The sequence below is a fragment of the Momordica charantia genome (assembly GCF_013281855.1).
Source record: "Momordica charantia cultivar OHB3-1 chromosome 6 unlocalized genomic scaffold, Mcharantia_2.0 BLBB01000006.1, whole genome shotgun sequence".
NCBI classification, from domain to species: domain Eukaryota; kingdom Viridiplantae; phylum Streptophyta; class Magnoliopsida; order Cucurbitales; family Cucurbitaceae; genus Momordica; species Momordica charantia.
Window position 1 is genome coordinate 31,943,723 of NW_028275164.1, and position 26,684 is coordinate 31,970,406.

The 26,684-nt window shown below is 31.7% G+C and overlaps 3 protein-coding genes and 1 long non-coding RNA gene across 7 annotated transcripts; 3 read left to right on the top strand and 1 right to left on the bottom strand.

Annotated features, from left to right (window-relative positions):
• Positions 1 to 1,000: 1,000 nt before the first annotated feature.
• On the top strand, positions 1,001 to 4,937 carry LOC111026071 (uncharacterized). 2 transcript variants are annotated; one of them, XM_088126086.1, is made up of 2 exons: positions 1,001 to 2,425; positions 4,635 to 4,937. In XM_088126086.1, exon 1 carries the CDS (start codon positions 1,043 to 1,045, stop codon positions 2,342 to 2,344), a length of 1,302 nt encoding a protein of 433 aa, XP_087982212.1. In that variant the 5' UTR covers positions 1,001 to 1,042; the 3' UTR covers positions 2,345 to 2,425; positions 4,635 to 4,937. The 2 variants fall into 2 exon arrangements, with proteins under 2 accessions (XP_087982212.1, XP_022159732.1); XM_022304040.2 differs by lacking the exon at positions 4,635 to 4,937 and adding an exon at positions 2,718 to 3,094.
• A 5,262-nt stretch (positions 4,938 to 10,199) lies between these two features.
• On the top strand, positions 10,200 to 12,708 carry LOC111026021 (putative CoA ligase CCL9). The gene is made up of 4 exons (XM_022303986.2): positions 10,200 to 10,590; positions 10,856 to 11,900; positions 12,028 to 12,131; positions 12,220 to 12,708. Exons 1-4 carry the CDS (start codon positions 10,390 to 10,392, stop codon positions 12,421 to 12,423), a joined length of 1,554 nt encoding a protein of 517 aa, XP_022159678.1. The 5' UTR covers positions 10,200 to 10,389; the 3' UTR covers positions 12,424 to 12,708.
• On the bottom strand, positions 10,231 to 10,948 carry LOC111026022 (uncharacterized). 2 transcript variants are annotated; one of them, XR_015791655.1, is made up of 2 exons: positions 10,808 to 10,948; positions 10,231 to 10,669 (listed from the first exon to the last, which is right to left on the bottom strand). It is a non-coding gene; the product is annotated as an uncharacterized LOC111026022 (long non-coding RNA). The 2 variants fall into 2 exon arrangements; XR_015791656.1 differs by having other exon boundaries at positions 10,231 to 10,658; positions 10,808 to 10,947.
• A 7,464-nt stretch (positions 12,709 to 20,172) lies between the features above and the next one.
• Positions 20,173 to 26,018, top strand: SR (serine racemase). 2 transcript variants are annotated; one of them, XM_088125093.1, is made up of 7 exons: positions 20,173 to 20,334; positions 21,395 to 21,623; positions 22,177 to 22,263; positions 22,340 to 22,570; positions 23,940 to 24,106; positions 24,208 to 24,394; positions 25,409 to 26,018. In XM_088125093.1, exons 2-7 carry the CDS (start codon positions 21,448 to 21,450, stop codon positions 25,653 to 25,655), a joined length of 1,095 nt encoding a protein of 364 aa, XP_087981219.1. In that variant the 5' UTR covers positions 20,173 to 20,334; positions 21,395 to 21,447; the 3' UTR covers positions 25,656 to 26,018. The 2 variants fall into 2 exon arrangements, with proteins under 2 accessions (XP_087981219.1, XP_022155519.1); XM_022299827.2 differs by having other exon boundaries at positions 20,174 to 20,334; positions 24,033 to 24,106.
• Positions 26,019 to 26,684: the final 666 nt, after the last annotated feature.

A 26,684-nucleotide genomic window follows, 5' to 3' on the forward strand; every position in this document is an offset into this window, starting at 1 on the left:
GCCCAATAGACCAGAACTTCGATAAGAAAATATAGAGAATCATGTCCTCCTCTAATGGACCAAAAGCCCAATAAAAAAATACAGAGCCCTAATTTTTCCTTTCTGTATAGAATCCTTTCGTCTTCCTCCAATGGACCAAAAGCCCAATAAGAAAATATAGAGCCATAATTTTTTCTTCCATATATAGAATCCTAAATCTTGATCTTCCTCTAATGAACCAAAAGCGCAATAAGAAAATATAAAGCCCTAATTTTTCTTTCATATATAGAACCCTATATTTCCATCTCGGACAAGGCCTCTACCTTATTTCTTGGGCACGATCTGGCTCGAAAATATATAGTGTTATAAATTTAATTAAAATATTATTTGACTTGGTTTATATTATGTGTTATAAATTTAATTAAAATATTATTTGACTTGGTTTGCTTCAATGTTTTAAATGTCGGATGTCGATGGAAATGTCGAGGTCTCAATTTTACCGAAATATCGATAAAATGTCGATGTCGATTGATATTTCTGAAAAAGTTAGAAAAATTGAAAAATCGTAAAAGATATTTAAATTAACAAAATAAACATTTTTCTATTTCTAAATTAGTTAAAAATAATTAATATCAATAATTATATATATTAGTGACATTTTATTGATATTTTTTCATATTTTATCGATTTTCTTGTACTATGATAAAATCTTCGACGTGTCGACGAATATTTAAAACTATGGTTGGCTTCAACCCCATCCTGCCATCCCCTAGACTTAAGTTAGAAGCATACTCACTTAGTTTCTCTCTCTAGACTTCAAATTTTTTTTTATTAAGTTAAGTGCAAATTTGTAATTTCACAATCGCTTGCATGTAAGAATTTTTCTTTTTTTTGTCAGAAAAAACTTGTTTTCAAATTTTGGGTTATTTTTTAAAATCCAAACACTTTTTGGTTAGAATGGTCAATTTACCAAAATAAGAGCCCTAATTTTTTTTCCTATATATATAAAACCTAAATCTCCGTTTCCCCCTAAAACCCTAATTCCTCGCCCTCTCAAACAAAAATGGCTTCCCCTGGTTCTGTATGTGTTCCTCCTTCTTCCAGAGTTAATCAGCAAACGGCCGAGAAAGCTGTGGAATCCCTCCTCCAATGGCGAAATTCCAAGCGGGAGAAGCCACAACTCTTTGACCAGGAGGATTTTCTATACCTCGTCGTAACCCTCAGGAAAATCCCTCCCAAAGGCCGCACAAATCCTTACAAAATCCCTCTCCCTCATTCCCTTCACTCCGAATCGTCTGAACTCTGCCTCATTATCGACGACCGAACCAAATCTAATCTCACCAAAGATGACGCGAGGAAGAAAATCCAGTCGGAAAATATTCCAATTTCGAAGGTAATTAAGTTGTCGAAGCTTAAATCCGATTACCGCCCCTTTGAAGCTAAGCGGAAGCTGTGCGATTCGTACGATATGTTTTTCGCTGACGATCGGGTGATCCCACTGCTGCCGAGTCTGTTGGGGAAGCATTTTTTCAAGAAGAAGAAGATTCCGGTGCCGTTGAATTTGAGGCATAAGAATTGGAAAGAACAGATTGAGAAGAGCTGTGCGTCGGCGTTGTTGTATTTAAGGACGGGGACTTGTAGTGTGGTGAAGGTGGCAAAGACGTCAATGGAAGTTGAAGAGATTGTGAGTAATGTGATTGCGGCCATTGATGGGATTGCGGAGATTGTGCCCAAAAAATGGAGTAATGTTCGGTCCTTTCATTTGAAGTTGCTGGAGTCGATTGCATTGCCAATTTACCAGTCAGTACCGGACTTGAAGTTTAAAATTGAGGCCGCCATGAAAGGGGAAGACAAGGGAATCGAAGAAGTAGAAGATTCAGGTAAGAGTCCTACTCCTGTCAAGGTTAGTAACAAAAAAGAGAAGGAGAAAAAGTTGAGCAAGAAGAAGGGGAGGATTCATGAAGTTCGTTACATGGACAGTAATGGCGGAGAGTTGTCTGATGAAGATGAATTGGGCAGTGATCTTGATGAAGACACAGATAATGTTAAAGTTAGTGAAGATGTCATAATGGGTAGTGATGAATTGAAGGGTAAGAAACGGAGTAGAGTGAATAAGGGGAAAGAAGAAGACCTTCAAACTGAGTTGAATGTCGAGAAGCCATTGAAGAAACCAATTAGTATGAAGAAGGACAGCGTCAAACAAAAAAAAGATGAGATCTCCGAGAAGAAGAAAATCGGAGATAAGATAAAAAAGAAGGGAGGTCTGTTATCTGTTGACAATGATGGAGAATCTGCTGGGAAGAAGGTAAAGAAGAGTGGGGTTTCGAAGTTGAAAGCTGCTGGAACAAAGAAAGCAAAGAAATGAACGTTAGAGATGGATAAAGCTTAAGCTAGGGAGCTCTAGAAGGGACCTTTCTCTTCTTCATGAGGTTTCTTCCTGATCCAAGTATGTCTATACCTTCCGCTTTTGAAGTGGCAAGTTTTGATTATCCCTAATCATTTTCCATTTTTTTCATTAGGATTGGAAAATGAACTGATGATTTATATGTCTGTTTGTTCTTAGTTAAAGAGAATTTTGAAAGCTTGATTGATGTTTGCTCTTTTCCTGTGTCAACTGATACTTCCCTATTCTTTACAATTAGTTTTCTCCCATGACTGAATTAGATATCATTACTTGATTACACAATGAAATGAGACTAGCAAGCAATCTTGGAGTTGGGGTTATATATATTTTGCAGATTGTAATGACAAAAAGTAGAAAGAGAAAAGAAAGAACTTAGATGTGCAGGCCTGGTTGGTTAGACACGGTGTGGACAATAAATCAGTCATCATTCAAGGACGTTAGTAGACATTCTTGTACAGAAGCAGGGAGGAGAGGAGAAGAGTGGTGGAAATTGTAGAGCTCAAATAGAAATCAGTCACCATTCAAGGACATAGACGCAATTCTAGTGAGGATAAGATAAAGAGTAGACAATTTACCTCTTACAGTAACTCTCAATCCAACTTAACTTCCTAATCTAGAAAGAAAATGGTTGAACTCCTTATTGAATTTTCAGGTTTGTTTCATTTTGGTTATTGAACTTTCACAAAGTAACTATTTTTGTGCTTGCTGTTATTTTGCTCTGAACTGATAGCTTAGATTTCAGTATGTGTATTAATGTGGTAACATGTGAGCATGTATTCAAGCAACATAGAACTCGGGAGGACTTGAAAATGAAATGAAATTTGTAATCGTTAGTGTTAGTATAGAGTATAAAATAATGCTGCACCACCCTATGAAGTTCCATAATTTTAAATTTAGTAATTTGTCCAGTAAAGCTCTTGGGTATTGATGTTCCTTTGTGTTCGGATGTGGACCTGATGGCAAAGATTCCCCGGTCGGGTGACTCTGCTCTAAATGGGAGGTCAGGGACGAAGAAAATAATGAGGCCATCCATGCCTTGTCACCTTCTAAACTCCAAAACTCATAAAAATACATATATAATCATCTTTTTTTTTAATGCCAATTTCTTCACCGCCAAAACGAGCATAGTTAAGTGGTAATCGGCTCGTGGATGGTTTGCCATAGGCCTATTGTCGGTGAGAGAGGCCGACGACACACGGAGCGGAGAGATGTGCTGCGTCGAGCGGGTTTGTCACGAAGGGTGAATTGTCATGCCAGCATGGGTTCCAGAGAAGTAGTTGTACAGAGGAGAAAAGAGAGAGAAGGGGCCTTTGCCGTTTGGGGTTGCCTTGGGCTATGAGTTAGGGTTAGGGAAAGAGGGTTTTAAAAAAATAATAATAACAATGTACGGTTCGTTTTTCGGTTTAACACACTTTAAACCAAACTGATTCAATATAATTGTTAAAAAAAAAAGAAAAAAAAATTAATTTGATATTGAAACGAAAATTGAACCAGCTTCGGTTAAATAAAGAATCATAATTAATTTTGAATTAATAAAAATAAATAAATGATAATTTGTTTTTTAAATGTTCTGAAGGGAGCATGAATTTCTTTTGAAAGTATAATCCATAATCTTATTTTAACATTTGAACAAAAAAAAAAATTTAAAACGACACTTAATTAGAAATTAATCCAACCTAAGCATAGCATTATGGGCTAAGACACTTATTTGCGTCTGAATCTCTACTTCTACTATTGTACTAAAAATATATATAGATATACAGTCTTAATGAAATTTGATTTTTTTTTTTTACAAATGAAATTTGATTTTAAAGTAAAGTTTATTTTTTTTAAAAAATAAAGTTAAAAATGACTGCATTAAATTTAAACACTATTAATTCAGATCCAACTAGTAAAGCCCATAGGTGAGAAATGGACCGTGCTTCACCTCGACTTTTAATGGTTAAAGTTTGAATTTTTCCCTTCTCTTAATGATTGTTTAAGAGTTCAAATTTGATTTTTGGATTTAATTTTCTAGTAGTTGGTATAATTTCCTTGACTAGTGGTTTGAAAATTAAATTTTACAATCTTAATCATTTTAAGTTTTGAATAATATCATTTTCATTTTTTTTTCCTTATCAATAGATATATATATTTATGCGTCTTTGTAGAGAAAATGACTCATCTTTATATGTATTTCTTTTTCTCGTTAATTACTTCGATCTTCTTCGATTGTTGGTAAACATAGATGTCATTTTTGGCTATTATGTAGGATTTGTCTTTGGCAGTGGAATTGGGATGCTGATCCGCGTGAACACTGTCCTAGTTCGAGTTCTATCCGGTTTGGTTTCACTCATTTTGAAGGTAATGGGGTAGTGCATCAACTGGCCTGAATTGGCTTCTAGCATCAACTTGATCGGATTTGGTTTAAAAAAGGATTGCAAGTCATCTCTTTTCTTCTGATTTTTCGTTTGATTTTCTTTTAAGCTGCTATTTATGTTTTCAGACTTGAACCTATTTAACATCAAAATATATGATTTACTTAACGTACATCAAAATATATGAATTAAATACGTATCAATACGTTCAAAATTATACATATATAGTCCCGTGACACAGAATTCTAAATCCACCCATGTTAATCCTTATCCATTTCTACCTTTATTATCATCTTCATTTCCCATTCAAAATGACCTTTGTGGTTTTCAAAGGTGAATTATTCCAAAGTATTATGAGATAAGAGAGAAAGAGAGGCGCCCCATAAATTAGCAAAGTGGCAAAATTGAATTAAAATTTTGGCTTCTCAAATTTTCCTTTTTCTTCACATATTCATTGCATTTCTTCGTCCACTTTTTTTGAATTTTGACCGTCCACTTTCCCCCTCTTTTCTTAATATGAATACTATTAATTTCTTTACAATTTTTCAGTAATATGGTTATTTATAATTATAATCCGTCTATGAGACATATTTTAAAGAACCTGTGTTCTTTTCTTTTCTTTTTTTTTCTCTGTTTGAAACAAAAATACCCGTATTTATTTGTGTTAAATCACCATTGAATCTAAAAATTACTAGAGCTTTAATTCACTGAGTTAGACCTTGATTAGTGCATAAATTTAATTACTTTTTAATATTCTCCTCATTTTGTGGATTTGAAAATCTAGACCGTTTTCATTTTCTTGTTTCAGTTTTATTGATAAACCTAAGAAATTGACAACTAATTATATTTCTTATTTCTCATTTTTTTAGAAACATTCCTAAAATTGTATAGAAATTATTTTAAGAATTTATACCACAACCATTTTTTATTAAGAATATTTTTATCTATATCTTTATAATATTTTATACCCACTTTAAATTTTAAACAATTTTAGAATTATTTTTTTAAAACTTTTCATTGTATTTTTCAGATTTGAGGTTTTGTGGGTTTCTTCGCCCTTCTTCTTCTTGTTTTTAGTACAACATGTGAGGTGGGGGATCGAACTCACACTGTCAATTACCGTTGAATTATATTCGTTTGGACAGCCTTCCCTCTTTCTTCTCTATGTTCATTTTCTTCTATATAAAGTAAACATAGTTTTGAATATAGTCCATAACTAAATAAAGCAGTGATGAAGTAAACCTACACATGTTATCCATGATTAATTATTTTTCTATACAAAAAAATTATACATAATTAGATCAGTTTCTTTCATTAGTTAAAAGAGCACACATATTATTGAAAAGACTAAATTACAATAAAAACAGCAACCATTTTTTTGAAAAAACAAAAACTACCCCTAAACTCCCTTAGTTTAAAAAACAACCATATCTTTTCAAAAGTTTTAAGAATATCAAATAAATGTTTCAAAAAATACTATTCAAACAAACCTAAGTTAATATTTTGAATTGAAAGTTCATGGTAAAATTTCGAACCACATAACAATTAACGGAAGCTTACCTTGAACAATTAATTGACATTACCAAAAATTTGACTTAAAATGTGGTCGATATAAGAATCTGTCGTTGTTTCTATTTATTAATTATTTTACAGTCATTAAAGATCAAGTTTGTTGTAAATAGATACAACATTGAAAGTCCAAAAACGAAACGTAGTATTATCACCATTTTGTTACCTTGCAGGTGGACCCGACCTGAACCAACTTTATTTGAAATATTTAGAAGATATAGATAAAAATGCTGGAGATGTACCCCAAGTTTTGTATCAACAGTTCAATTTCTGTTATTGATTGTGTGATATTTTTGGTAGATATTGCAACTTGGCTTACTCATGATAGCCAACTCTTGGGGATCAACAATTTTATTAAAGGACAAAGATTGTAAGGTGTTACCTGGGGAAATAAAGCTGGCCCATCACTTTGAGGCTACAAACCATATATATATCTATTTGAATATTATATTATATTCAAAATTAAATTATTAAATATTACTATTCTCGACTATAAGATTAGAGGTTTGAATCTCCAATCCCCATCTCCCATGTTGAACTCAAAAATAAAGTATATACGTGTACTTACATATATGGTAAAATAAATCCAATTAATTATAAATATGGTAAAAGAGCAGCAGTCACTCATTTAAAAAACCAAAATAATCTTAAAATATGTGTAAGTCTATCATGCAAATAAATGATATACGAGGGTAAAAAAATTAATATAAAAATGTCTAAACAGGCTTGTGGATTTTCTAAATGCTTGTAGATTCGTAATTTTGTTGCTATATTTACAACTGCCAAGAATTAAAATTTCCCTTTTTTTTTCTACTTTGGAATCTTAATGGTGTGGTTCATTCTGTTGCCTCTCAAACCTTACATAGGAATAAATGGTTTTATATCAATTGGTTAGGGTGTTCTTTGTAATTGTACTTGCAAGATTTCTTGACTGTCTAATTTAATTAAAAATATATATTAAATTAAAATAATATGAGAAATAACTTTTAAAAGCACAATTTTATTCAAGAAAAGAAAAAAAAAACTTCTAAAACAAATAAATGACCATAGTGAAGTGACTTGTTCGGTTCACATGAATCAAACCCCACATATCTTCTGGCTTATTTTATTCTCAACCATGTAACAATATAATTTAATGTAACCGAAATCGACGTAAATTGAGGTATTCAATTTTTGTCCACAATGTCTATAATTTGACATCAATATTTCCATGGCATGACAAGAAAATTGACAAAATATAAAAAATGGAAAATATCACTAGACGTAATTTTTTATTTTTTATTTTTTTGAGTAACTAGACGTAATATTAATATTAATAAAATTTAACTTATTTAGAAATATGTATTTGTTATTTTAAATATTTGTTCTGAATTTTTATTTTTATAATTTTTTCAAAAAATATCTATTGTTATCAATATTTTCATCAATAGTTTCTTAAAATTGAGACATCAACATTTAAAATCTTGATATCAACTACCTTTTTCAAAAAGAAAATAATAAAAATGGTATGCTTATTATAAACTTTATTAAAATATTTAGATGTCTATTTGCTTAGTGTTCAAAATAGCGTCTCTCATTACCCATTGCTCAATGAAAACCTCCATCTGTCTATTTGTTCTCAATTCTTAGTGTCCAATTAGTTACACGATTCCCAAATTTGCTTATAAAAGGAGGGTTGTATGGGTTATGTAAGACTAATTTTGTGTGGAGGAATAATCAAAAAAAATTATTCCAAATTTTATTTTCCAATTTTATATTTTATTCATTCCGTTGTTCTTACTCTCCTGTGTCTCGTTTTACTCTTCAATTTCACAACGACATAGTTGCGTCATTTCTCAATCTTTCTGATTTTAATATTTATAATATTCAACGACACAAATTTATAAGTTTAAGTTTAAGGAAAAAAAAAAACTTTACCTTATAAAAGTTTGATAGTTTAAAGTCTAGTATTTGATTTAAAATGTTTATCCATTCAAATCCTACTTCCGTCTTCTACATTCATTTAACTAAGCTCACGTTAATTCAAAATTAATTGTTAATAATCTGTTTTAACAGCAATTATGAACAAAATTTTAAAAATAGTTTTGTCATGACTTTTCTATTTTTAACCAAAAATTCAAGAGTTTGTATTTTCCACTTGGTACTGAAAAAAATTCTTTCAGAAATAGTTTAAGGATATGTTACTATTAATAACTAACCACGTGTCCAGAGTCTAAAAGTTCCTTCCTAGAACCAAATTCTCTTTCATCCAAATAAAAAAAAAATACTAATGAATTCCCATATTTATTGTATATAATTTTCTTTATTTTTTGAATATTATATAACATATGTCGGGTCTGTTGGAACCTACCTGGAAGAATAAACATGTCTTTTTCACTTAACTATAGTTAATTAATCCTCATATTTATGTTCGAAAACAATCAAATTTTTAAGAAAAACAATTTTAATTAATTATTATTTTTCTTTGAATTTATCTTTATACATCAACTATTCCTTAAATTTATTTAAATTATGTCCATTGTAAAATTATAAATTTATAAATAATACTTTCCAATAGATCAATGTAAACAAAGTTGCTTACTCTTCCTAACAAAAATTCTACAGAGACATTTAAATAACTACTTTTCAAAAGTAATATTTTTTTAGTATTCTCATGGATCTCACGGATGTCCTATTTTTTTCAAAGTACGTCAAATTTGTTGGATTAAAATACTCACTTTACTTTGGATTTATTTTATTGGTAAAATATATTTGTAGTTTCGAATATTTGGGTATGATATTTATCCGAAGATTTTAAAAGGAACATTGTTAATATGGTAAACTATATTAAAATTTTAATTATTTTTCTTAATTTAGATTATGAAATGAGCTTATGGAACAATTATTTTCTAAACTTCAAAGACTAAAGTGTCTTTTTTCAAACTTTAGAAAGTAAATAGATATTAAAAACTCAAACTTTAAAGATTAAAAATGTATTTTGCTTTATTTTATTTTAGTTCAATTACTTGATCAATATTTATACCTTAAATAAATCTTAAAAATGGTCACCCAATTGACTTAAGGTTAATTTTGATTTGATTTAACAAAAAGGAAAGGCACAACTTCCATTTTAGAAATAGCAAAATGTGAATAAGTTTCCCAAATGTTTAAAGGAAATATCTATACAAGAACTAATTTTGTTTGTTTTCAAAACTTAACCTTGGCCCGTGCAGACTATTTTATTAATTCATCACAAGCTTTAAAATTAGACTTAAACATTTAAAAATAATTAGACTTAAACATTTAAGAATATCTCAACTAACATAGAGTAAGCTCTATAGTAGAAGGATAAATGATAATTTAACAAATTTGTCATTATTCCTTTTAAAGATCATCAATTTGTAAATGTGGAAACGGTATTTAATTGGAAAATATCAGACAACATTTTTAAAGATGGAATTTTTGATCATTGAGTCATCTCATTTTAATGGGATCAAGTCCAAAATAAAGCGATAGGTGGGGCAGGCAAAACAAAGTTCATGAGACAACATATAAGTTGTGGAATCAAAATTTTTATTCATCAATTAGGCATAAAGCTTGTTTTAAAGAGTTCACTTAATTTGGTTTGTTTGGACGGAGTAGAGTGGCGTACAAGAGAGAGTCTAATCAATTTATTTTCGAACAGTCCCTCAAATCAAAATAAAAACAAGTTATGGGCCAAATAATAAAAGAAAAGAAAAGTTCAAAATAGTTTTGAAAACGAATTTTCTAGGAAAATCAAAAATCGAGAAGCCAAATTCTGTTTTGGCTGCTGACACGTGGAGAAAAAAGGAGTCCAGTTTCAACCTTCACGAGTCCTACCTCTCCAAACCACCTAAAAAATCCTATATTAATCCCTCATTTTCTCACCTTTGGAACACGCGTCTCAGTTCTTCTGATATCTGATCAAAGTTTTCCTCAGCCTTTGATTAATTTTTTTTAATTAATTGTTTTGTTTTTTGTTGTTTCATCTGGAAATCCAACTTCCCAGTAGTTTAATCGCGTTCATCAATTTTTGGAAGCGTTTCGATTTCTGAAATTAACAGAAACAGAGAGAGAGAGATGGAGAAGAGTACCTTGAGTGGGTTGTTGAAGAAGGCCGCCTCTGAGTTTCCTCGCCGGCGGGCTCTCTCAGTCTCCGGAAAGTTCGACCTGACACATGAGCGCTTGCAAGAGCTCGTCGAACATGCCGCGTCTCTCCTGGCGGATGCCGGAGTTAACGCCGGCGATGTGGTCGCCCTCACCTTCCATAACACTGTGGAGGTACGTCTTCGGTGAACTTCTTGTGATTTTTTTCCTTTTTTTTTCCCGCGGATTCTCTGGCTAAGCCCCTGTTTGGTTGCTGAGAAAATTTCGGTGAGAAACAGTAGAAAAAAGTGCCTGCATAGTGTCAATTACGCAATCTTAACGTCTTTTTTGTTTTTTGTGCTTTGATTCATGAGAATGAGAGCGAGAGGATTGATTGAATTAATTGATTTACCTTTACTTTTGTAAGAAGCTGATGATGATCAGATGTTTCCTCTTGCAGTTTGTGATCATGTTTCTGGCCGTAATCCGCTGCCGAGCCACGGCTGCGCCATTAAATCCGGCTTACACGGCTGAGGAGTTCGAGTTTTACTTATCGGACTCGGAATCGAAGTTTCTCCTGACGTCAGAAGAAGGGATTCCATCCGCTCAATCCGCCGCATTGAAGCTCAATATCCCTCAAGTAAAAGCAAGCCTGTCTGGCGACGATGAGTTTCTCAATCTTTCTCCGTCAGGAACCGAATCGAAATCGAACATGGCGGAAATCGTAAACGATCCGTCCGATGCGGCGCTCTTCCTCCACACGTCTGGTACCACCAGCCGGCCGAAGGGCGTGCCCCTGACTCAACAGAACCTCGCTGCCTCTGTTCAGAACATCAAATCGGTGTACAAGATTTCCGAGTCTGACTCAACCGTACTAGTCCTTCCGTTGTTCCACGTTCACGGATTAATGGCGGGATTGCTATCGTCGCTCATCTCCGGCGCCGCCGTGACTCTTCCGGCAGCCGGTCGATTCTCTGCTTCAACGTTTTGGCCCGATATGCTCACCTATAACGCGACGTGGTACACGGCGGTCCCTACGATTCACCAAATCATACTCGATCGCCACCTCAACAAGCCGGAGGCGGCCTACCCTAAGCTCCGGTTCATCCGGAGCTGCAGCGCGTCCCTTGCACCTTCGATTATGGAGCGCCTAGAAAACTCATTCGGAGCTCCGGTTTTGGAGTCTTACGCGATGACGGAAGCGTCACATCTCATGGCGTCCAATCCGTTGCCGGAGGACGGCGTGCACAAGGCCGGATCGGTAGGGAAGCCGGTGGGCCAAGAAATGGCGATTCTGGACGGGAACGGCGTGCCGCAGTCGGAAGGCGTTAGCGGAGAAGTGTGTATAAGAGGACCAAACGTGACGAAGGGATATAAGAACAATCCAGAAGCCAATAAGGCCGCCTTCTTGTACGGATGGTTCCACACCGGCGATATCGGTTATCTCGACTCCGACGGATACTTGCATCTGGTCGGCCGGATCAAAGAGCTCATCAACCGTGGAGGTACAGTCCAACAGCTCAGATTCGAACTCAAAAAATTAAACGAATCGCCAGTGAACAAAATTCACAATTCAAATTGAAAAAATTGCATCTACAGTCATCTGATCTAATTTGCCCCTTCTTGATCCAGGTGAAAAGATCTCTCCAATTGAAGTAGATTCCGTGCTTCTGTCTCACGTCGACATTGCTCAGGCCGTCGCCTTCGGAGTCCCCGATGAAAAATACGGCGAAGAGGTATGAAAACGTACCGTTGATTATCCTCACATCCGATCGATTCCGATCAATTCACTAGTGATTTGCATTCTAACCGATGCTTCTGCAGATCAATTGCGCTATAATTCCAAGGGAGGGAAGTTCAATCGACGAGGCGGAGGTGATGCGATTTTGCAAGAAAAACCTAGCCTCCTTCAAGGTCCCGAAGAGAGTGTTCATCACCGATTCCCTACCAAAAACTGCTACCGGGAAGATCCAACGCCGAATCGTGGCGGAGCATTTTCTAACTCCGATCGCCGCAGCCGGAGCTTGATCTGATTGGGGGGGATTGAAGATTGGCGTATGCTCCGGTTTTCTGCGATTAATTTCGTCCATTGGAAGTAGAAGCCGTGAGGGCGTTACGTACGTAGGATGTGAGGCAGTGGACAGAGTCACGAGAATGGGCATTGTGGGAATTATGTAGTTTTTATATTTTTTTATTTAATGAAAAAAAAGGAAATACTATAGTTTGAAAATATTTGAAAAACTAAAACTATGGTATGGTGCGTTTGTAATTTTGTTCATGTCATATATAAATAAATTTGTCCTTTTAGCATGACGTATGGGGTCGAGATAAATATTTTAACAAACTTTTCTTTGTTATTTTTAGCCATACGCTCCAGTTATATAAATAAATTTGTTCACTTACATATTTACATTTAAATCTTTGAGATAAGAAACGTTTTTTTTTTATATATGGGAAAATTTAGTATTCTTTTGAAATTATAAATACCGAAATGGATTTTTAATTAAGTGTAATATCACAATGTTTATCTATCAAGATCAAAATAGTATTTTAAATTTTTTTTAGTACAAAATAATGTGGCATGGAAATTCGAACTCAGGTTATTTTCATCCGAGATTTGTATTTTTAAATTGATAAATAATTTTAGATCCTGATATTACAATAATATTATTTCATATGTTTATTGTGATAAAGAGAGTCGCAAAAATCTTACTATTTTCCGAAGGAGGTATAGTTATCTATCTTTTCTGTTTGTTTCTATTATATTATGTTATTGTTAAAAAATAATAATACTAAAATTTATTAAATCACTGAGAGGGTAGAAAAAGTCAGCTTTAATTGATTAAAAATATTTAATATCTCAATAATTAGTTAGGCAGTAAATAGTTAAAATCTATATAAATGTTGATGAATATATCAAATTAGTTATCAAGAAACCAAATTTTGTAAAATAAAATTTTTAGAATAAATTTCTAATTAGTTATTACCTTTAGACTTGGGTGTTTCAATCAATATTGAAATTTAATTCTTTGCATGAAATTCGTATTTATTATTTGACTTTTTAATATTGACAGTTAATTCTTTGCTCAAAATTCGTATTTATTGTTTGACTTAGTTTTATAAGGAGTTAAATGTAATGAGAATTAATGGGAATGAAAATAATTGGAATGAAATAAATCGAATATTATTCATTTGATATTATTTACCATAAGTCCTTTGAATTAGAATTAGAAATATTTGATGTTGTTTATTAAAACTATCTCGAATCGAAATATGAATCAGATATAGAACAAACTCGTATACCATTTCGTTTTTTAGCTAATTATAAATAGTGGTAATTTTATAATTAGAAATTTTTTAAATTAAAATATTAACCATTTTTTATTTATTATAACAAATTATTTAATATTATTAATAATAAATAATTAAAAGAAAATTACATCAACTAAAATAATTTATTATTAAGACAATCATCATTTAATAAAATACTACTAAATTATATTATTATAATATTTAAAAATAATGAATCATATGTCAAATCGAACATAGCTTACATGGTTAAGGTATCTATCTTTAAAAAGTTAAATATAAATATAAAATATTTTATTATAAAATTACATCAACTACTAAAAATTATATAAATCTTTATTAGAAGAAAAATTATCAATAATATAAATGAAAAATAAATAAAAAAGTGTAAAATAATTCATTAAAAAGTTATGGATCTCAAATAAAGAAATAAAACTCCTCATTCAAAGTGCTTATCAAATTTAGGGGGGTCTCATCATTTGACTTCATCTTTAGATTCGGTAAACAAAAATGAATGAAAAATTTGATTCTAATTATTGGTTGCTATAAATATAAATAATAATTAGGTTAAATTATAAATATAGTACCAAAATTTTGTGGATATATCTATAGACATAGTAGAGAATTTGAGAGTAAAATTTTTTTATTTTTACTCTCAAATTCTACTCCGTTAATTAAATTTTTTTTTCCCTCCTAGTACTACGCCTGACTTAAATGCCGGCATATTATGGTAAATAGTGCGTAATGGAGTAGGTGAGCTAAATAAAAGAGATGGATTGGCTAAAAATTTTGGTTTAAAATGCACTTCACATGCCTATTCCATCAAATTTCACCAGTTTACTCATCAATCAATATGTCACTTTCAATATCAGTAATATTTACAAACAACAAGAACACGATTGCTGTTTCACAAAAAGAAAAAGAATTCGATTGTCAAAATTAAAGTGATCGAATTTTGTGATTCAACGTCATAAGTACATAGTGCGAGAGGCTTGCCACCTTAAAGAGGTTTGAACTATTTTGTTGATGGAGACAAGTCTTGGAGAACCTTTAATTTCCTAATGAAATTAGATATGACATTGGGGTTAGGCCATGCTACTGCTTATGTCGTTGAAATTAATTAGTTCCCACTTTTGGGATCAATAGCAAAATTTGTGCATTTTCACATGTATGTTTTTAACCAAATGATTGAACACATGGGAAACATAATGATTAATTCAAGCATAGTTTAATGCCTAACATATTTGGATATCTAAAAAAAAGTATATAAGATATTTGTTATCATCCAAAATGTTGATAGTTGAATTCTTTAGATTCGTAAAACATATTCTTCACCGTTAAATTTTTTAATAAGTAGAAGAGAGGAATGAAAAAGGTGATAGAAGAAAGATTTTTCTTTTCCTCCTTTTTTTTTTACCTCATAGGATTAAATAGTCAATAAGAAATTTTATTGGAAATAAGAAATTTGATGTGGCCCAATCAATAGAGAAGTACTATTGTTATTATAAGAGATAATGTCTTGGACAGTTATTTTAGAAATTTATTTTCACAAATTTACAATGTTTACAAATTTTACAGTTTTAGATTTCTAGATTTAAAACTTTTTCCAAATGTCAAATTTACCCTTATTTATGTCATTTATATTTATTATAATTAATCTTTTATTTAAATACAAAAATTAATATTCCAAATTTGATTTTGTAAATATTAAATTATTGTAGTCCTAAATCAATCATTCTCATAATTCTCCAATTTACTCCTTAACATATTCTGCTAAAGAATATATATTCTACTCAAGAATAAAATTTATTACAAAATATTCAATTATTCTCATAATTCACAAATTTATTCCTTAATATATTCTACTAAATAATGAAATTTAATACAAAATACTTTTTTCATTTCATTACAATTTTTGGCCAAATTTCAATAATATAGTCATTATAACATACACTTATTTATTTATATATATATATATATATATATATATATATATATAAAAACTATATCTGACTACCTTTTCATTTATATGAAAATATAAACTATATCTGATTATAAACTTAAGCAACATACACTTAACAATTGTGATATAAATTATAGTCATTATAACATATACTTATATTTGAGATATAACATATATCTAATTATAAAGTATATACGACTATATCACTCTGCAAATTAACAAACAAAGCAAATAACCTACAACCCTTTCGGTCGGCGACTAGACAATGATCAAGATAAACGGAAGGCTCGAATGGTCGACGGGTGGCCGGTGACAGAAAAGAAACATCGGGATAAAAGGACGGAAACAATGGACGGGCTGCTGGAGACGAAGGAGAAGCTAGACGGACTATTCCGGCAACGAAGAAGAATGGAGGCGACAGTTGGAAACGAGGGAACGCAGAAGGCGACCGGAGACGAAGGAATGAATGGAAACAAAATAACAGAGGAAGAAGAAAAGTCGGAGGGAGGAGGTTTTCAAATTTTTTCAATAACGGAGGATTTTGGGATTTGATATTTTTTACTTTTAAAGGTCTAATTAGGCAAAATTTGAGGGATTTAAAATGTAATAACCAATTTTGAATTTTAAAAATTAATTAATATTGAAGTGAGATATAAAAGGATATGTTAGTAAATTTAGTGATGGACACCATCTTAAATAGAATTGTTTCATAAGTGTAAATTTTATATCATTCGATCCTTTTATATAATTATATTGTCTAAATAGTCTATTAATGTACTAAATCTCTTATTATAAAAAGCTCAATTTCATTATATTATGTCATAAAAATTATATTTTTATTGACCGATAAATTTCCGTCAATCATGAATCTTCACATGTCACTTTTATGCTTGTTTGATACACAAGCTACCTTGATCAAATTGGGTCATACGAAATTTGGGCCCATAATCAAATGAACCCAAAACCTAACAAATGGTCATAACCTCGACTGCACCTATTTTAAACTAAAAATTTGATTCGCCACCTCGTCCAAAATCCAACGCATCCTCAAAACTAATTCGAAAGAGAAAATTTTCATTCTCCAGAATCATTCTCCATCTCATCCAAGTAGAGTATGTGTAGAAAAAAATTATTTTTTGAGGTAAAAAAGGGGTTTATCCCTGCAACTAGTTCGGTTTGTTAGAGAAGATCTTATTAAATATAACCACCAAATTAAGTGTCATTCTAAAGATGGAAGGGAGGCATTGGATTCCACCAATTCAGCTGTACCTTTTTAATTTTTTTAATATTATTAATTTTTATCTTTTACCGAATTTAAATTTTCAAAAAAATAAATAATATATTAACCAATTGAACTATTGATAAAAAATATTAAGTTACGTTATATCAGCCGTATATATCATTTAAAATAAGTTATTAAATTCATAATGATATATAAAATAGTCTCTAATCTTTTAAGTTTTTCTCATCTTGATACTTATTTTTTTTTAAATTATTAATTTTACCTTTAACATATACGAGAAATTATAAATTAAGTTCAATTGTAAAAAAAAGATGATAAAATTTGTTAAAGAATACTTATGCATCATTAAATTATTCTTTTCTTGATATATTTAGATGGGCAGATAAGTAGGCATACCACTTAATCATGAGATTTTTGTTTAAAATATTACTAAAAATAAAATTATTAATTAAAATATTCCAATTCCTAAACTAATTTTTAAAATAATGCTATTTTAATTCCCCACGTTTCCTCAAAATGGGACTTTCAAGCTTCCAAGATTCATCCCAGGCCTCTCTCTCCCCCTCATTTATTCCTCGATGTAATCAATCCAAGCAATAAATTATAAAGATTGTTGAGGGTAAAATCCAGCCGGACGTGTGTCCACATTGGAGGGAGACGTATGATCGATCATATACGGTTATGTATCATATGTGGATACAGTTGAACAGGACCCGTGTCCACCCTCGGAGAAGCACAGGACCACATATGGTTACATACCATACCAAGAGGTAGCACGGGACGTACATTTCCGATACGGTAGGTGAGAGTATCACCAGCCAATTGCCAGGAACGTACGTCAATGACAGTCACCGTATCACGCGGCACGCCCTTGCCACCTCCAACCATCATCTTTCTTGGTAGGCCACCCGAGCGCATATAAGGAAGGATCCTCACCTTAAGGTGTCTTTGTCCTACTCCCTATTCTGATTACTAACTTGATCGTCAGAGTATTTTAGGCGAAACATCGTACCGATGTCGAGTTTTTGGTTGTAGGTCTTCTTGTTCTCAAGCAAAGTTACTCATCCGAGGGACGCGTGGCCTCCTCCAGAAATTCGCCGTCAACAAAGATAAAAATACAATATAACCTAATTCAAAACATCGGGGTGTTAGACATAAGATTTTGGATGAGGTGACGAATCGACTTCTAATTTGAAGTGAATATCCAGTTAACCGACCGAATACCACATCGGTGCAAGATTTATTTATAGGTCATAACAACTCATCACTTTGTCTAAAATCTTGCATCAACCAAAAGAGGTTGACAATCATTCTCTCAAAATAAAACAAATTCTCATCCTCTACTAAAAACATTCTCCATCTTGTTGTTGAAGTATAGTTTGTGAAAAATAAAGTTTTTTTTAGTCCATGAGAATGAAGGGAGGAGAATCAGTTTACCAAATTTTTGAAATAGGAATCAAATGGTGGACCCCTCCACTTTTTTCATTCTCACTGACTCATCACTTTTTATTTAATTGTTTTATACTTTCTTATTTCCTTTTCATTTATGCTCTGTTTTAGTAAAAATTTATATCATCTTTCTTTGATATTATTATAAAATATTTAACTTTTATTTATTTTTAAATTTTTAAATTTAATTTTGTCATTATTAATTAATGTTAGATTTTCTAAAATATGATTCATTTTTATTAATTATTATTAATAATAAAATTTAATAACATTATTCTTAAGTATTATTATAATAAAATTTAATAATATTTTATATTATATAATGATGGTTCTAATAAAATAGTATTTTAGTGGATGTAATTTTATTTTAATTATTTATTATTTATTAATATTAATATTAAATAAATTATTTTAGTAGAAAATATTTATTATCAATAATATAGTAATAAAATACATTATTATTGTAATTAAAAAATTAGCACCACATATTTGTGATTAGTTAGAAAGAAGATATGGGTATACTAGTAATTGTCATATATTTGATTCTAATTTCGATTACAGACTCATTTTCATTCCAATTCATTTTCATTCCAATTCCTGGTAGGTAAACAAGATCTAGTTAAAAAAATTGGTTTATCCCTCCAACTTAATTTATTTTGTTAGAGAAGAAATTACTAAATGTAACCACCAAATTACATGTCATTCTAAAGATATGAGGGAGGCATTAGATGCCAGCATTTTGTTTTTTATTTTTATTTTTGTCTTTGTATTTTCACTCTAACCAGAACAACTTCACCTTCTAATCCTTGACTTCAAAGTGTTAGTTGTAGCGCTACCACGCGGATCTAAAAAAGATCTTATCCGTTTTAAACAAAGGGCGTTAGAGGACGTTTTTCATTCTTTAGCATTTCCAAAGTCAAAGTCGCAGACGGAGAAAGCTACCGGCCCAAAACCTTTGACCCTTCCTTCTAAATGGGGTGTCTGGAGCACCTCATCTTCTTCGACAAAAGTCGAATAACAGAAGTATGACAAAAAAAGGGGTCCCATGACCTGGACAATTATCCCTACCTTCCCTAACTTACGGAGGTAAATAATATATCGATTGGTTGAACTATATTCATGGCATAAAAATTGAATTATATTTATATTAGCAATACCATATAATTTAAATAAGATATTAAGTTCATAATTAAAATGCTACAACATAAAATACTCCCTATTCTTTAAAATTTTTCTCAAATTGGTTCTTAATCTTTTAAAATTCTTAATTTTACCTTTAATGTGTATTAAACCTTCAAAGTTAGGTTATTACATAAAGAAAAATATTATAAAATTTGTTAATATAATGTTTAAGCATTATTAAATTATTATTTTCTTTAAGAAATTAATTTTATTAACGATCAAATCTAATTTTGTTAATAGAAAGTTGAGTTTCGCAGCTTGTAATTGAACAAGCAAGTCTAATTTTGCTAATAAGAAATTGACTTTCCTGTGTCCAAGTAATATTAAGTAGCATATTCTTGTGTCCAAATATATTAATAAAATAATATTTAATAATACATCAACTTTTTATTAGTAAATTTTAATAATTTTTTTACCTAATTAGAATTTTATAATACATCAAGAAAATCAATAATCTTAGAGTAAAATGATCTGAATAAGTTACGAACAAACAAGCAATATATTTAGTTTATGTCAATACGAACCTAACTGCGGTAATTGGCATAACTTTTTTCTTGGACGTCGGGGGTTGGATTCCCCTATGTTTGAATTATTGGTACCAAACAATATATATTTAGTTTGATTAAAAAGTAGTTACTATTTTTCAATCGCGTTGACTCACTCCCGAAACGGCATCGTTCAGCCGGCTCCGAGGGAGGGGGAAGGAAGCCGGACGGGAGAAGAGAACCGCATTTTCAACTCTGCAAGAGAGATTGACTGCCTTCTCTATCGGAAGAAACGCGCAATCTTTTGAGTAAGTTCGTGGAACTTCTCTGAATTTATGTTCCTAATTTTCATTGTTCTGCTTTAACAGAAAATTTGAATGTGGACTCTGTAAGTAAGCGAAGAAATTGAGTGCCGAGATCTCAGGCTTAGTTCTTGGTTATTGATATTTTTTTGTGGTGCCTGGTAATTTCGGATGGACTTATTTTCCAGATTGAACTGAAATGGGATGCGTTTGATAATTGCATCCACTTCGACTTTTATGTTTACTTTAGAAGAAACAGAATCCAAATTTTATCTTGGAAATGTTTGAGCTGATGGTTTCTTGGGGTGTGTTTGGATGGCATCGGGAAGAATTAGTAATTTAGAGTGTAAGTATAGCTTGTTTGTGAGATGATTATTCAAAGTGATTGATACTCTTGTATTTTAAACACTTGAGAGATGATTATCCAGTGAAAAAGTGACTAAGTTAAAAGGTACGTCGAACTCATAGTTAATCATGATGAGTTAATGGAGATAGCTCAGGAGGGAATGTTTGTTCATGTTTGAACTGTATTAATTAATGAGTTATAGCTAGTTGAGTTGACCATGTGGAATGACTCCGTACTCAGTCCTATTTACGATAAGAATGGTCGACAACGTCCCATTATTTTCATTTTTCATATCCGTATAGTGCAAAATGAAGGAAGACACATGTTTGTTTCATGAGTTTTTAATTATGGAAAAGTAAATATTTAGTTTGAGAGATTGTGTGTTGAGATCTATACTTGGGATAAGTAAATTGACAACTCGAATTTACAACTCTGGGCTATACAACTCACCTTTTTTATATACCTAAAAAGCTTTAGGCAACTCAACATGTCATTGTAAAATGAATTCATTTTATAATAAGAAGTGTCGCAGGCCCAGATTTGATTGATAAAGTCAATTCAGTTGCTGGGTCATTGCCAAATGGAATCTCTTTGCCTTAAAATGGAGGGCCATTTTCTTTTGTAAACTATGAAAACTCATTAAATATGCTGCTAAAATGCGGTTTTGTTTTTCTAATAGTAATTTGAATCAACTGAGCACTGTTCTTGCTTTGCTCTCAGGGTTGCAGCTTGCTGCTGAATTTCTTTCATTTGTTCTTCTTGGTGGTGGTAAAATGAATGTGGAGAGTCACGACAAGAAGAAAGAGTATGCTGCTGATATTTCATCCATCAAGGAAGCACGGCTACGAATCGAGCCTTTCATCCATCAAACCCCAGTTTTGACTTCTGAGTCTATTAATGCTGCTTCAGGAAAACAACTTTTCTTCAAATGTGAATGTTTCCAGAAGGGGTGAGTGTACCTTAATCAATGGTGAAAATAAGTGTTCTGATTCAAATGGTATTGTGATCTTTACAATGCCGCCATACTAAATTAATGGATCTTTTGGCTTATTTATAGTAAAGTTCCAGAACTTATTTTTAATATTGGTTATTCTTGAAGAATATATTGTAAAAGTGTAGTATCTTTTGGCCAAGTTAAAAACCATCCTTTGAAGGAAAAGGATGGCGAATAAGAATCCACCTTTTGGAGAGACAGCCTTAAAATTATCTCTTTAAGAAGTAATTGTAGATATTTTTTCTAAAACTGTCTCCCTTTGATTCATAAAGTTAATACGAAAAGGTGTTCATACATGGAGCTTTTTGGTCTTTTGCCAAGAGCACACTCACTGTGCAATGGAATGTTCATTTCTTCTTCTTGTTTTTTTTTTTTTCTGGTCAAATTCCATTGCAAGATTGGGTACCTATTACATTCTCAAATAAGTTTGGAAGAATTTAGTACATAGAAAAGAAAAGCCATTGTTTCTAGTGGAAATATCTAATGCTTTCTTATATGGGTATGTCAGTGGAGCTTTCAAATTCAGAGGTGCCTGCAATGCTATATATTCACTTGATGATGATGAGGCTGCTAAAGGGGTTGTGACTCACAGCAGGTCTTCTCTTAACTAAACAACATACTTCTCTGAATCTTTTTAAGAATATTCAACTGATAATGCTTTCCAAAATTAGTGGCAACCATGCCGCAGCTTTGTCTTTGGCTGCAAAACTTCGAGGGGTCCCTGCATATATAGTTGTACCAGAAAATGCTCCCAAATGTAAAGTTGAAAATGTGGTACGTTATGGTGGTCAGGTTATTAGGAGCGGAGATGCGATATGGTCAAGGGAGACGACTGCCACGAAGGTTATGCAAGAAACTGGTGCGGTTCTCATACACCCATATAACGACGGGCGCATAATGAGGTAAAATGTTTTCTTTGTTTTGTTCGACTGACTTTTTGAATCTAGTGGTAATGTAACATTGAATTAGATCAAGAGAAATCAAGCCTAATGTTCTAGAATGTCACGTTGTCTCTATTTCATATTGGTAGCCTATGTGTTAGGTTTATAAATCAAGATTAGTATTTGATCCCATACGTGAGGAGAGTGTTAAAGAATGATGTGAGAAGGTTAAAATTTTGCTAACTTTACTACTTAAGTCTTTGGATTTAGTGATAATTTAGGTCTCATTTGATAATCATTTATGTTTTTTATTTTTGATTTTTTGAATTTTTGCTTTATGTTTTTAAAAAACAAAAACCACACATATTTGATAACTATTTTTTGTTTTTTGTTTTTTATTTTTAAAAATAGAGAATAAAAAACAGTTATCAAATAAGTTTGATTTTCTATTTTTCAAAATATTAAAAGAGTCAAAGAGATAAAAATCCATATATAGTAGAGATGACAAAGGAGCGGGATTGGGGATGTCCTCCCCATCTCAAGTTCATGGGGATTTTTAATCCCCTTCTCTGTCTCTGTCCCATTCCTCAATTCGGGAAATCAACATTGGGGTCGAGGAATCCTCGTTCGGGACGGGATCCTCACAAGAAAGATTACTCATTTAGTAATTAATTTTAAATTAAAATTTAAAATTATTTATAAATTTATATCAATTATATTACGACATGAAAAAATTGATATTTATAGGGTTCTTTGATGGCCATCTCGTTTTTAGTTTTCTGTTTCTAAAAATTATGCTTTTTTTTCCCTTGTTGTAGAACTTTCATTGGTAAGTTTTTCACCTCTCTTGAAAATATATTTGAATTCTTAGCCAAATCACACAAAGAAAAACAAGTTTTTGAAAACTACTTTTCTTGGTTTTCATAATTTGACCTAGATTTTGAAAATGTAAAAGTTATATAACAAAAGAAGGAACATATGTGTGAAAGTAATGTTTCTAAACTTAATTTTTAAAATAGAAAACTAAAAACAAAAGGATTATTAAACAGGTCGTAGTTTTTAAGCATTTATTTTTGTTTTTGAAACTTTGGCTAAAAAATTAAATGTCTTCAAGAGAGAGGTAAAACTTACTAGTGAAATTGTACAAAAAGCATAAGTTACAAAACTAGCATAAGTTTAACAAGCAGAAAACTATGAACGAAATTGTTATGAAATGCACCTTAGTCTTCAAAATCCTGCTTAGTATTTTGAAAATTATTTTTAAAAGTATATAGAACAAGGAAACATGCAGTAAGAAGTAATGTTTATAAGTTTTAAGTTCTAAAAACATAATGGTCCATACAGGGCCTAAAAAAACATAATCTATCTTTACTCTCAATGAATTCTGTAGGTTGATTTTGAATCTATTCTTTCATTACAAAATAAAACCAAGTGTTCATAAGAAGAACTCGGTTTTGCTCTGCATGTCGAATTGTTCTTGCAGCGGGCAAGGTACGATCTCTTTGGAGCTTCTGGAACAAGTCCCTCAACTAGACACTTTAATCGTTCCCATAAGCGGTTCGTTTGATCGGATCTTTTTATACCTTCCATTTTATATTTTGTGCTCCAAATGGGACTATTTTCTGTCTGAAACCCCTCACTACACCATGTAAATGCAGGTGGCGGTTTGATATCAGGAATTTCAGTGGCTGCAAAAGCCATCAATCCTGCCATCCGGATTTTTGGTGCAGAACCTAAGGGAGCTAACGATGCAGCCATGTCAAAAGCGGCTGGTAAGATAGTAACACTGGCAGAGACCAACACCATAGCCGATGGTCTTCGAGCTTTTCTTGGTGACCTTACTTGGTAATATAGGCATTTCGTTTTTAGTTTTATGTTTTAAAAAATTATGCTTGTTTTTGTTTTTGTATATTTTTATTAGTAAGTTTTAAAAACTTTCTCTTCAAAACATATTTGAATTTTTAGGCAAATTTTAAAAATAAAAATGAGTTTTTGAAAACTACTTTATCTAATTTTCAAAATTTAGTCTAGATTTTGAAAATATTTATAAGAACTATATTAAAAAAAACAAAGGAACAAATAGATGAAAATTATGTTTATAAGCTTAACTTTAAAAAACAAAAAATCAAGTACAAAATGTCATCAAATAAGGCCATAATTTTTACGTTGTTTAATTTTTTGTTCGCCTTATAACTATTGGGGATTGCCCTAATGATCATTGGGGTCGATGAAAAAAGTAAAGGGTTTATAAAGGAATAGGTCCAAACCATGGTGATCGGTCACCTTAAATTTAATACCTTATGAATAATCTTGACAACTAAATGTAGTAGAGCCAAGCGGTTGACAGTTGTCTTGTGAGCACATAAATTGACCCGGACACTTACGAATATCAAAAAGAAAATTTGTTATTCTAGAGCATTTTAGCTCCTGGGTTAGATTTGTACTATTTTGGACTAAAAAGTCAAGTCTATGTTTGATACACAGGTTTGCTTATTTTAGGTTATTGGTTTGCTAAACTCATGGTTGCATCCTAGGCTTATAAATTCCACTTTTGGTATTATAAACTAACTTTTACGTATCATAAACTCAAGAACCAAATATAGGTTTCTATAATAGATTCGTTTGTATAATCTAAACACAAGCTTCATAAGTCCAAGTTTCACCATCCAAGGCTTGTTAGCTAATTCATCATTCGGGTAGAATTACCTTAAAACTTCTTGTGTACATGGTTTTCATTGTAAATGCAAGAATGGAATTCTTGTACTTTGCTTGATTGGTTAAAAACCTTAAAAGATCTCTCCTGTTTTCTATCGATTACATTCATCCCTTGATAACTTTGATTCCTAATTGATTGGTCAGGCCCGTAGTTCGAGATTTGGTCGAGGATATAATAACCGTGGAGGATGGGGAGATAGTTGAAGCCATGAGAGTTTGTTATGAAGTGCTGAAAGTTGTTGTGGAACCAAGTGGGGCAATAGGCCTCGCTGCTGTTCTCTCTGATGGTTTCAAGCAAAACCCTTCATGGAAGGACTGCAACCATATAGGGATTATACTTTCAGGAGGTAATCTTGACCTTGGTATGCTATGGAATTCATACGAAAAATGATGCTCGATTCTAGATTGTCTCTGCTTTTCGTGTGAGCCATCTATTTGATGATTCAATTCCCTGCTTTATGATGTGAAGTAATATTATGGTCGCTCGCCTTGGTGAACATTGAACAGGAAGTGCTGCAATTTTTTTCTTTTTAACTTTCAAGATGGAAAAAGCTTATTTTTTCACTTTCTCAAACTTGGGAATGCCTGGAGTGACTTTTGATGCCTTAATCAATTAACTATGTTTAGATTGATGCAATTGTAAATCTTTATATAGTTATAAGTTGCTTTTGAAAGATTGTTTATATGTTTGAACTTGAATTTTAACACGCCAACAATAATATGGACTTGAAAGTACCTTAATTTCGTGAAGAAACCAATTATTAGTAAACTAGTAATTTATTATTATTATTATTATTTTTTTGACTTCTGGACACAGGACGGCTTGAATTTGGATCTTCAAACCTCTTGCCACTGCGCCAACACCCGAAGGTGCAGTAATTTATTATTATTATTATTTTTTTTAAAATTCAACATGTGAAAGTAGATATTCGAACTTTCAATATTTTAGTTGATAAATATATACTTTAATCAGGTGAACTATGTTAGATTGACGGTAATTTAATCTTTTCAAATTATGGTATATTTGATACTTTCTCTGATGACATGATGAGTAGAAAATAAAATACTATATAACCTAGGTATAATTTAACAATTGAGGAACTAAAAACCTTTTCTGGAGACTGAAGGTCTATGATTACAAATGTTGTATTCTTAAGAAATAAATAAAAAAATAACTTTTGGATTACCTTGGAATTGAAGAATGATTCCATTTAGCTCCTAAATCGTTGAAAAAGTAAAACACCTTTGAAGTTTAGAAAATGGTATTAAGTTAAATATATGATATTCATTAAAATTGATTTTTCTTAAAAAGAAATATTACATTAATTAAAAAATAAAAGGTAAATATTTGAATCTAACCTACCCAATTAAATTTAAATAAAATTGATTTTAGTGACATTTAAAAAATAACATAAAATAA